The sequence below is a fragment of the Hipposideros armiger genome, unplaced genomic scaffold, assembly GCF_001890085.2.
Source record: "Hipposideros armiger isolate ML-2016 unplaced genomic scaffold, ASM189008v1 scaffold_84, whole genome shotgun sequence".
NCBI classification, from domain to species: Eukaryota; Metazoa; Chordata; class Mammalia; order Chiroptera; family Hipposideridae; genus Hipposideros; species Hipposideros armiger.
The window spans coordinates 3,221,866-3,233,639 of record NW_017731434.1 but is presented as its reverse complement, the minus strand read 5'-3'; the positions used below and the strand labels follow the sequence as shown (position 1 = coordinate 3,233,639).

Sequence of the window (11,774 nt, the reverse complement as noted above, 5' to 3'; positions counted from 1 at the left end):
CGGCTGCTCAGCTCAGGCCGGGACTCGAACCGCTGTTGCTCAGAGCTCAAACTCTTGAGCGAGCTCTTAACCAACTGAGCCACTTGGCTGGCCCTGACAGACACTTTTAAGAAATCATTCTGTCTGCTGTGAAAAGAGTAAACTGTAGTGGGGGAAGACAGTAGCCACAAGGAAGCCAGCGAGCAGGCAAATGCAATGGTTTGTTCTCTTTCTTGGGGACCATTCTGTCTTCTAGGTGGGAAAGAGGCTGCAGCTGGTTAAGGAGGAAACCCAAAGCTCTGTTAGCTAATAGGCACCAGATTTTACAAGCCCTAATTGCAGAGCCTGGGACTTAGTATGACAGGGATGGGTAGTTTTTGATACCCAACGGCATCCAGCTTCTCAGAAATGGGTGGCTTGAAAAGAAAAAAAAAATACACATTCTTTTTTTTTCTTTAGCTGGGCCATCCTGCCACCTGTTGGCAGCTCAGCGGCAGTTCAGCTCAGGCCGGGCATCAAACCGCTGTTGCTCAGAGCTCAAACTCTTGAGTGAGCTCTTAACCAGCTGAGCCACTTGGCCAGCCCAAGATATACATTCTTAAACTACATAAGGCAGATACCAAGTTTCAAAATAATGCTATCATACTTCCCCCAAATAATGGAAACTTTATTTTCTATTTTCCAGAGGATTCTAATTCTAGGCTCTGTTGTACCATGCTCATCTCTGCTGTAAAGATTTTAACTCTAAAGTGGAAACCAGTTTCAGGGTAAAATATGAACTAGGTTAATATTGAAGGGACTGGAAGAGCAACAAGACAGAAGGAACCTGGGCCTGGACAACATGGCCCTCCTGACTGCCCCTGGACTGTTACATAAGACAGAAATAAAATACAGCTATTGACCTTTTGGGTTTCTTTGTTGCAGCAGCTTAGACTAACAGCAACACTCCAAAATATCTCCCTAGCCAAGAAAGGAAGCTTTTGCTTACTGAGGGTACCACGTCGCCTCGTTCCATGATGTCTCTGATCAATTTGCTTCTTTCTGATTCCAATGACAGCTCATTACGCAGGAGCTCACCAGTTGCGAGATGTGTAAATCCATATTTTTCCACCAGCTTTTCACACTGTGTGCCTTTGCCAGAGCCAGGGCCGCCTAGAAAAGAAGTCATGTATCAGACATGCATCCCACGTCTGGTGCTTCTTTTTTTACTATATTCACCTTGACGGGCAAGCCTCAGGACTTCATTCACCAAGCACGGATGGAGCGCTTGTGATTTACTGGGAGCTGTGTTGGGAGATGTGGATACAATGGAGAATGGGATCCAGTCCTTGCCCTCAAAGAGCTAACTGTCCATGGAGTGGGGCAGGCATTACAAACAACAAGCAGTTTCTATAGGTGGTCTAGTGAGGACCTCAGGCTGCTATAAGGGGTGCGGGGAGAGATGCAGGATTCCCTTTGGCAGAGATGCAAGTCAGGTGCACACTTCCTGGGGAGCTGAATCTGCTGTGTGAAGCACTGACCATAGTGTCTGATACATATTGAGTGCTCAACAAATGCTGTTACTTTTCAAAATAAATTGTTTTCATTTTCAAACAATCACAAACTTACAGGAGACTTATAAGGAGCATACAAAAAAACTTTCTCAAACATTTGAGAATAAGTAGCCAACCTGATGCCTCATCACTACAGAACACTTTGGTGTCATTTCCTTCAGAAACGGAACCAAGCACATCCTTGTACATAACCACGTCTTCCTACTCCCTTCAAATTTCAATAGAATGGTCTTAACTGTCCCGATAATGTCTTTTAAAGCCAATGGATCAAGTTCTGAATCATGCATTGCCTTTAGTTGACAGGTCCTTCTGGGTTTCCCTTCAGAACGGTTCTTTTGTGTTTCCTTGACACTTTTGAAGATGATAGTTATTTTGTAATGTCATCCCTCACTATGATTTTTTTTCTGTTGTTTTCTGGTTATTATTGCCAAGCACTTACTGTACCGTCACTGTCCTAAGCATTTTATGGGTATTAATTTAAAATAGTCTTAAGAGGCAGGCACTGCTATTATGCCCATTTTACAGACGCGGAAGCAGAGGCACAGAGAAGCTAAGGGCTTTAGGCTAGTAAGGAGCAAGTCTAGGATTTGAAGCCTGGACTGTGGTTCTCAGAGGTGTTCCCTCCTCTTTTCCCTGTGGTCACACAGTTCAGGTCTTCAGGCCCCTGGTGCACAGCAGTCATTCTGCCTCTGCATGGGGGAACAGGAGAGGCTTTGGAGTTGGACTGACACACCAGCAGGATCACTTGCCTGAAAAGCATGTCACGTCCCAGCTCAATAGCATTCAACAGTTTGCCATTCCCCAGAGAATAGAATCCACTTTAGAGTGGCATTTCAACCTTCCAGAACCTAGTTCCATTTAACCTCTCCAACCTTTTATTTTCATTTCTCATCCTCGTCCAACACAGTCATGTCCAACCACATATGATCCCTTCAATGGCATATTTTTCCAGGCCACTGTTCTTTGGCTTATTCAGGTCCTCAGCCTGGAAAGCCCTTCCTTTCTCCTCTTTCAAGATCCTCTTCATCCCTTAGGCGTAGGTCAAATGCCTGCCCCTGTGCCATGAACTAGACCTCTCACCTCGCCTCTGTTGGAGTGAGTGGCTTATACAGCACCTGGTTGCCCTCTGCCTGTCTTACCCTTGGTCCCTAGGTCTCACTAGCACAGAACCCTGCACACAGTAGGTGCTCCATAAATACTTGATGAATCGAGGTTTCCCTGTTAAAGGGAATATTGAGTATTAAAATGCAATACGTGACTAAGATTTTAGTATGGTAGTAAGGATTTATGACTTATTCTGCAATTTTCCTGGCTTGACTCTCTTCATACGCGTATTCAAAGCTCCTATCTTGGGACAATTGGAAACTGTCCCTCAAAAGGGACAACATTAGTTGTTCCTCCTTCGTAGAAGAGTCTCTCATCTCTTCTTTGCCTTGGCAAAAAGTAAAGGAAAGGCCCACGTTTTCTATCTCCTGCTCAACCACACAGCTGTTCTAAGCCAAATGGAGAGGGTTCAGATCGCTCCCAGTGTTGTCATGGATGGGCTAGATGTCACAGGAAAACAGCAATTACAGAGGCTCACCAAAATAATGCAGGCCACTTAGAAGGAGCAAGCGATCGCCAGCTAATGCTACATTTACTCCAAGCACTATGACTCCTGTCTGCTGAGATAATAGAAACGGGTGAGTGGGGGAACAAGGAAAAGCCACTCAGGGAAGAAGTGCTTCCAGATAAATGAGTGAAGGGAACAAGGGGCTGAGCTCCTGCAGACGCCATGAGGGCTTCCATGACCGGATTTACCAGAAACTCTTTTCCTAGGATGGCTGGAAGCCAGTCATGTGGAAAAGATATTTTCAGGCTCAGCTTACAAGGCAAAAATGCTGTGTTCCAGTTATTTTTCTCCCTTCAGCATCCTACTAATACAACTATTATAGTTTTTGTTTCTCTAAACTGTTATTTAACAAATCTCAACACAATGGCAATTAAAAATCTTCAGCTCAAATTAACAACAGCTGTGTGTTAAACAGCAGCAGCCCTAGTTAGAAATCCTTCCTGGGAGCAACAGCTGCAAATTCTTAGCATTCTTTGGCCAAATGGTGCAGGCACAGTGGAATTTTATGTAATCCACACAATGCCTTGATTCTTCCCATGGCTCCAAACTGGAGAACAAAGTGATTTTTATCACTGCAGTGAAGGCACAAAACCCGCTAGTAGAAACATGAGTTTTCATATACTGTCACTTACATGTCTTTGAGGCCTTAACTTATGACTTTTAAATAAAAAACAGTGGGGCCTTGATATCCCTCCAGGATAATTTGTTGCATGGAAGACAAATCTTTTGAGGTGCCACATATCAGACTAAGTGGGCTGTGTTCTCTGGTGACAATATGACTGAAAGCAGAGGAGGAGCTGTCACAGTTACTGGCTGTCATCTCTCTGACGTTTAGTGTATCATTATTCAAGCCTTAACCCCCTGCACAAACCTATCCTCAATATGGTGTGGTGTGATTCATGAAGAGAGTTTGGAATATGAGAGTCCATGTTGAAGGGGTCTGTCAACACTTCCAAAAAAAAAGAAAAAGTGAAAAATCTTTGTTCTCAACCTCCAATGTAATTTAAAATGTTTTTCATGGGAGGCCAAAGGTGCTATATTGTGAGAATGGAAATACTGTGAACTCCCAGTTCACAGCTCAGAGGATATTATTTCCCGTTCAAGTTCCCACAGTGCTGCACGGAAGGAAGAGGGGAGAAGCGCCTGCAGGAGACCTTCCAGCCCAGGGGCCTCAAGTCTACTCTCACTCAAGTGTTCGCTTTGGTCCCTGATGTCCTTTGAGATGAAGCCGAAGTGAGCTGCTCCACCTTGGCGTGCCCACCTGGGCCACCTTTTCCAGGCTGCTTTTTATTCAGTGGAGCAATCCTCTGAGGAGACAGCTCCTGGGTTCATTAGCTGGGCTCTGCGAGAGAAGACCTGCCTCCTACGCAACTGCTGCAGTGAGCTTGGCCTCAGCATAAAGAGTGAAATGGCAACACTGGTGTGTGACAGCACATTCGGGCGGGACTCAGGAAGCAAGCCCAAACAAACGATATCAGGTAGACAATCAGCTAACCCCAAATCCAGACAATAATGTGGATATGTAGGTTTCTATTATGCTTTTCTTATTAAATATTTTAAATAGTCATGGCATAGGGCAGGTTATAACATCCTTTGTTGATTTTTAATTCTATCTTATTAACTGTAGGATGCACCCTGAACTTAAGCATGAGGCCTATTAACACAGCTCTTCATTTGACAATCATGTGTTGGGCAGCTAGGATAGGTCAGACACTGTGTAAGCGCTGGGATAAGAAGACTCAAAAGGCCCTGTCTTTTCCATCAGAGAATTCACAATCTAATGGGAGGATGACAGGTGAACCCAGCACCACAGGAGCTGTGGGAGGGACACGTCTGCTAGGTGGGGGAAGGGTGATCGATGAGCATGCACCTTTGCCAACACAGGGGAAACGTGGAAAAGAAGAGGGTAAGGATGAGTTTGGTATATTCATGAAAGTGGTTTGGAGTATGACACAGTCCTGCAGAGAATGGAGTGAGGGGAGGAGTGTGATGTACTGGGAAGGGCACAGGACAGATGGATCTAGCAATAAGCCCTGGCTCTGCCACCTACTAGTCGTGTGGCTATGGATGGGTCTTTTAATTTCTCTGAGTGTCAGCTTCCTCATCTGTAAAATGGGGAGGAGGGGGGACAAGAACCAACTCTGTGCCTCCTTCTAGATTTCACTCTCCCTCCTCATCTCCTATACCGACCAGTTGCTAAGGCACTTTGAAAAGTTGAGTCCACTTTTGAAAAGTCTCTGAAATCTGTCCCTTTGTCCCAAACCTCATTGAAAACTTCCCTTGTCGCATCTCTCTTCCAAGAAATTGGTGCTTACAATGAGCACCAATTAAGGCTACTTATAATGAGAGGAGGTTACTCATCCTTCTAGCTCTTCCTGAATTAAGTCTGCAGGATGTCATCTAGCATATCGAGGTTTGAATGAAGCATAACCCAACACATCTAGGGACTAGCCATCACCTTGAGATGTCCAGACCACTTGTAGGTAACTACGATATCTGAGGTTGGGCAATTGAGTTTGTGAACTTATCCTAGAAAAAGTGCTACATACCTCATTGCTGAATATCACTACTGTCACCTTTGAAGTACTTCCCTTGGGAAGCTATGCACCCATGCCAATGCCTAGTCCACCCTGCAAAGCAATTTTGGAACTCTCTTTCTGGAATGGCCATCAGAGCTGTCGTCATATTACCCTTGATGTCCTGAATGTCATCAAAATGTCTTCCTTTCAATATTTCCTTTATCTTCAGGTAAAGAAAGAAGTCATGGGGGGCCGGATCAGATGAGTAGGGAGGGTGTTTCAATACAGTTATTTGTTTACTGGCTAAAAACTCCCTCACAGGCAGTCCAATGTGAGCTGGTGCATTATCGTGATGCAAGAGCCATGAATTGTTGGCGAAAAGTTCAGGTCATCTAATTTTTTCACGCAGCCTTTTCAGCACTTCCAAATAGTAAACTTGGTTAATTGTTTGCCCAGCTGGTACAAATTCATAATGAATAATCCCTCTGATATCCAAAAAGGTTAGCAACATCATTGCAACAAGTTTGCGAACTTAATTGTCCAACCTTGTATATCAGTGTGTGTGTGCACACACACATATTTGAAATATATGTACAAATATGTGTATCTGGCTTAGAAAATTCATAAAGTTTATTTTCTCTAAGGCACAGCAGAGAGGACAGCATTCTCTCGGTTCTAATTGCTGTCAGCAAAGCTCTCCAGGCCTTAATTCCCACCTCACCCCAGCCTTGGTGTTCTTTAAACCCCTTCAGCACCAATCACCTTCATCACTGACCTAATTTTAGGTCCCTATTGATCTGGCTGAACCTGAGACTTCATCATTATGTAGGTCTGTCCTTCCCCTCTGATCATGTCTTCCTTTTCCTTTCTCTTGACCTCACTTCTCAAATTGTTCTCTGCTCTCTTGGTCCTCATTGCGAACTCCCTGAGTTGGTCCATCCCCACTGGGCTCCTCTTACCTCCCTGGCCAGCTGGATGCCAGGCCCTTTCTAGTATCTTTGAATCCCTTCTTTCTTTTGAATGCTATTGCTCCTGCTATGAGAACCACCAGCCTGCTCTCTGCCCAACCGATTACTTCTTTATTTGTGTCTATTCTGGGTTGTTAAGAATTCCCTGAGAAAGTCAGAAAACCAAGCCAACTGGGTCAGACTACCTAATTTCATAATAGCTTTTCATGTTTCTTGGCAAATAGATTCCTCTTTTGCTGATACCAAATTGGATGTCCACGAATGGATTTTAATATATTTCCCCATTGTCCTCAAATCCTCAAACATATTCTTATTCTTATCACTCTTAGGCATTTTTAATCCTCTTATTCACTAAGAAGGTGAGGATTATCTTCCTGGCCCAACATTTTCCATACATATATGTCTTCATCCTTTGCCCTCTATCCTTTCTTTCTCCAGTTTGGAAGACTTTATACAACTCTTCAACCTAAGGCTAAATAACTTCTTTGCTTTGGATCTTGTAGTACCTTGGCATTTTCCTTCACAGCACTTTTCACAGTATATAATAATGTGTATATACACTATATAATAGCTACATAATATATAATCACTATATATATTATATATATATATATAACTGTACATTATAGCTTATAATATATAGTTATTTATAATAACTATATATATATTTACTGTGGTAAATATATATATAGCTGTATATTTAAATATATTAACTATATATAAACATATATAACTATATATGTTTATAATAATTATATATATATATATATATATATTTACTGTGGCCCACAAGTACAGGATATGCGTATGCTTTTGCTCACCAGTGGCTGAAACACAGTAGACACTTCATAATAGTGGCTGAATGAATAAATAAGTTAATGATGAATGGACCTCCTCCTTCTCCCTGCTCCAAAAACTTGATCCTTTCTTTCTTGTCCACATTAAATTTAGTTGCCTCAGTTGGCACCATCTCTTCTCTCTTCTGTGTAACAACACACTTGGTTCTCCCCAACCCAAATAAAAGTGTGTCCACATTGTCTGCATCCTCTAGTTGTCTTTATATTCTTTCTCTTTTTTTCCAGGAGCCTAAACTGCCCGTTTTCATTTCCTCCTCTTTTATTGACTCCTTACCCTCTTGCAAGCTACCTCCTACCCTGATGACTTTCTGAAACTGATCTTTTAAAGTTCAACAGAGATTGAGTAATTCCCATATTATCAATAACCTTCTTGTAGTCTTTACTAGCTTTGACTGGTTAATAGCAGTTAACACGGCTGATAAACATCTTGAGGTTCTCTCTTCCCCTGCTTTCCAGGACACAGTTTGCCCACCTCTCTTCCTTCCTTAACCAGGCTGAAGCTCAGAGAGAGTAGAAATGGCTTTATCCTCACAGAACCTTGCATAGCGTCACAGGCAACGGTTAAATAGGGCCAATGTCCAGGAGCCTGATGGCCCCACAAAAGTGACAACTCTATTCCCTTTTACATAAAAGGAACACTGAACCATAGGACTTGAGTTTCTTCTAATCTCAGACCTTTCTCTGGTTAGATGACTTTAATCAAATTACTTATGCTCTATGAGCTTCAGCCCCTTCAATTACAAAATAGGGATGATTATAATGCCCATTGGTTGTGAGGACAAAATGAGGTAATACATGTACATTGCTTGGACCAGTCACTGACACAGTAAAACACTCAATAACCACCATGATTATTATCTGTAAAACAAGGCAGCTAGTGTTAGCGAAGCTAACCAGTCCTCCCAGCTCTACTACTCCATGCTTTTACAAAGACTAGACACAGCATTTTTATATTACGGTACTATTTAAACATCTTTAGAGATGGACAGTCTTCAAAGCTGTAGCTTGTGAAGGTATCAAATATCTTTTGCGGATCAACTTATCCTGTTTTTGGTCAGTCTTCAAAGTTGTTTTAAAATCTATCAGATTTCTAAACCTTGAAATATTTTTTTTTTTCTAAATGAAAATGGGCTCCAAGGATGGGTTCAGGTTTTTATCCCTGAATGACTCCTTTCAGAGAAAAGCTATTATGCCATCGGATCATGAGCTGACGGGGCCCTAGGAGTGATCCTCAACCACTGGGAGCCTGGGAGTCACTTTAAACCTTCTGTGTCTGGGATGAGCTGTATCGCCGGGCCGGGTTTCAGCAGGCTGTTGCCAGGAATTGACTCTCTCTGCTGGGAAACAATTAAGGAAAATAGATCTTTATCCTCAGAAAGCCTCCCTATTAGTCTGAAATGCATTGCTGCTTCAGGTTATTTGATGATAGGATCATATAGCAGTGATAGGGGCAGTGGAAGGTTATATGAAAGAACTTTACATGGGACTGGGCCCTTTTTAAAAAATTATTATTTTTACTTTTTTATTGGGGAACAGTGTGTTTTTTCCAGGACCCATCAGCTCCAAGTCAAGTAGTTGTTTCATTCTAGTTGTGGAGGGAGCATTTCAGTGGCCCATGTGGGGATTGAACCGACAACCTTGGTGTTATAAGCACTGTGCTCTAACCAACTGAGCTAACCGGCCACCACAGGACCAGGCACTTCTTGATTGCAGGGACTGTGCCTAATTTTTATCAGTGCCTGGGGTACAGTAGGCACTCAATAGTTGTTAGATGAATGAATGAATGAATAAATGGTGGACAATCTGGGGGCTTCAAGGAGGTAGCCCTGTATATGACATAGGAGACTTTGTTTCTGGAGAATTCCTGCATAGGACTAGCTGAGTGATCTTGAGAGAGTCACTTTGCCTCTTTGGATGCTAGCTTCCTTGTCTATGAATTGAAGAATCTGGATTCAATTAGGGGTTTCCTGTGTTATTTTGTATTACTCTTCCTAACTATCCCAGCGTCCCTTCCATAGTGTTCCTCCCTGAGGAAAGATTATTCATCCTCATCTTTTGAACTTGAGTTCCCATGTCACTTGCTTTGGCTAATGGAATGTGGGCAGAGGTGAATGTGTATCATATAAGCAGAGGTTTTTTTTTCTTCTTTTCTTTCTTTTAAGCCAGTACATGGCTTTCCATATCTCTTTTCTCTTTGCCATGAGATTGGCAATGTTTTGGAGAGTAGAGACTCAATCAGCATGGTTACCAGATTGAAGCCCAGTCAACTGTTGATGAACATAAAACATTAGTCCCGAACAAGAACGACAAGAGGAGGAGGAAGAGGGAAAGGAAGAGGAAGAAACATCTTTGTTGTTCTGTACCACAGAGATTTTTAGGAGAGCTTATTTGGTCCTGCAGTATAACCTAGCTTCTTTTGACTGATACCGTCCCAAACTTGACTTTGTATCAGGATCATTGGGGTATTGGAAACTTTCCTGAATTGGTATATCTGTGAACCTCTGGGGTTGAGGCCTAGGAATTTACAGTTTTAGAAAGTTCCCCAGGGAAAGTGTAGAGATAGATATCTGCAGTTTACTTTGAAATGTGTAAGGAAAAAATAAATATATTGATGGATGGATAAAGGGATGGATAGAAGGGCAGATATGTGATAAAACAAGTCATAGTAAAATGTCCATGGTAGAATCTAGGTGGTGGGTATACAAGTATTCACTGTAAAATTCTTTGCTGAATGTTTGAAATATTCTCATAAGAAAAAAGATCTTTTAAAAAATTCCCCTGGTGACTCTGATGATTATCCCGATTTGGAACTTCTAGACTAGATAATCTAAGGAAGGCAATTTGCTGTGAACTCCCAGTGTGCGCTGTGGTGAGTCTTTGTGGATATTTAATATTTACAATGTAATAATGCTAAGATAATGGTTCTATCATGAACAGCTACGTGTTATGATGGTTAATAAAAATCCTCATTGCCTTATCTATAGCAGGGCTATCCTCTCTCTTGCAGATGAGGGGAACTTTTTGTTTTCTCAGCATCAAGCCAGAAAAAATAGGAGGGGATCTGTGGCCTGTTTTGTACCAATGGAGTGGTTCAGAGACGAACATGTTTGAGACGTCATTGCAGATTGTTCTGATAAAGGCACTTATTCACAACACTTTGGGCTTGATATTTGATCTAGTAAGTATCTGTTCCATGTGTCTTATTTGTAACAATTCATTTAATCCTTATAACAACTATTTGAAGTAGGTGCTATTTGTAACCTGTTATGCAGATGAAAAACTGCCCAAGGACCCACTGTGCCTTGGTAAATGCTAAGCTCTAGAGCTTCTCATATGTAAGACCATTCTGGAAATGAGAGATACTTGCTGTTTAGAGATACACCACACATTCCCCAGTCAACCAGGAGTGGGGTTTTCATCAGGGCCCCATAAGGTTGCCAGATGAAACACAGGACATCAAGTTCAACGGTGTATGAGACATACTCACACAAACACTGTCACTATTGATCTAAAACTGAACTAGTTGTCCTGTATTTTTATTTGTTAAATCTGGCAACCTTATCAGACCCCACCACTAATTAGCCTAGTGACTTTAGGGACAAGATTTCATTTCTGTTTTGACAACTCTAACAGTCCATGATTCTGTGATTAATTCAGTTGAAACCCACCACAGACACAGCAAGACATGTGAAATATCTAATTAAGACAAGACTCTGAAATTGTATTTCATGACTCTCTTATGTTGACAGAAGACAAAGAAGGTTCAAGTCTTGGATGAGAGGTTACAGCAGGCGCCATGGTGGTGATTCCTAAACATTTCCACCCCACCATGCTGGATGAGCTGCTACAGTTCATAGCACCCTAACCCCATCTCCAAAGAAGAAAAGAAACAGGATTGCCTAAGTAGTCATGAGGAAACACCACTAAAATATATTTCGTTTTTTTACCCAGTGGTCTCCAGGGCCTATTCCAGATATAATACACCCAATTTACAGACTGGAGCCTTCCAAAAGTTGCTTCATCTGGCTCTGCTTGCTTTGGTCTCTGAATTCCTGGACTTCATTGTTCTAGAGTGCTCTGTCTCTTCTAAATTCTTCTTAAACATGTGAAGCCACCTTATTTCCTATTTTGTAGCCCCTTCACCTATGATCTCAGGCATGCATTAAATGGTCATAATAAGCTATTTATAAACATAGCCTCTCCCTTCTATTTTTAATTCTCTTATAGAAAAGTTTTTCTCCATTTGTATAATGTAATATATATATATATATATATGTATATATATA

The 11,774-nt window shown here is 41.9% G+C and overlaps 1 protein-coding gene and 1 non-coding gene across 4 annotated transcripts in view; both read right to left on the bottom strand.

The window, feature by feature from the left end:
- Nucleotides 1-11,774, bottom strand: part of AK5 (adenylate kinase 5) — a 225,566-nt gene that overhangs the window by 34,426 nt on the left and 179,366 nt on the right. For all 3 annotated transcript variants that reach the window (XM_019644035.1, XM_019644036.1, XM_019644037.1), the window contains one exon: nucleotides 968-1,131. In XM_019644035.1, coding sequence (XP_019499580.1) covers nucleotides 968-1,131 — 164 coding nt within the window. The remainder of the gene's footprint in view (nucleotides 1-967; nucleotides 1,132-11,774) is intronic.
- TRNAI-UAU (transfer RNA isoleucine (anticodon UAU)) lies at nucleotides 9,098-9,171 on the bottom strand. Its single transcript has one exon. It is a non-coding gene; the product is annotated as a tRNA-Ile (tRNA).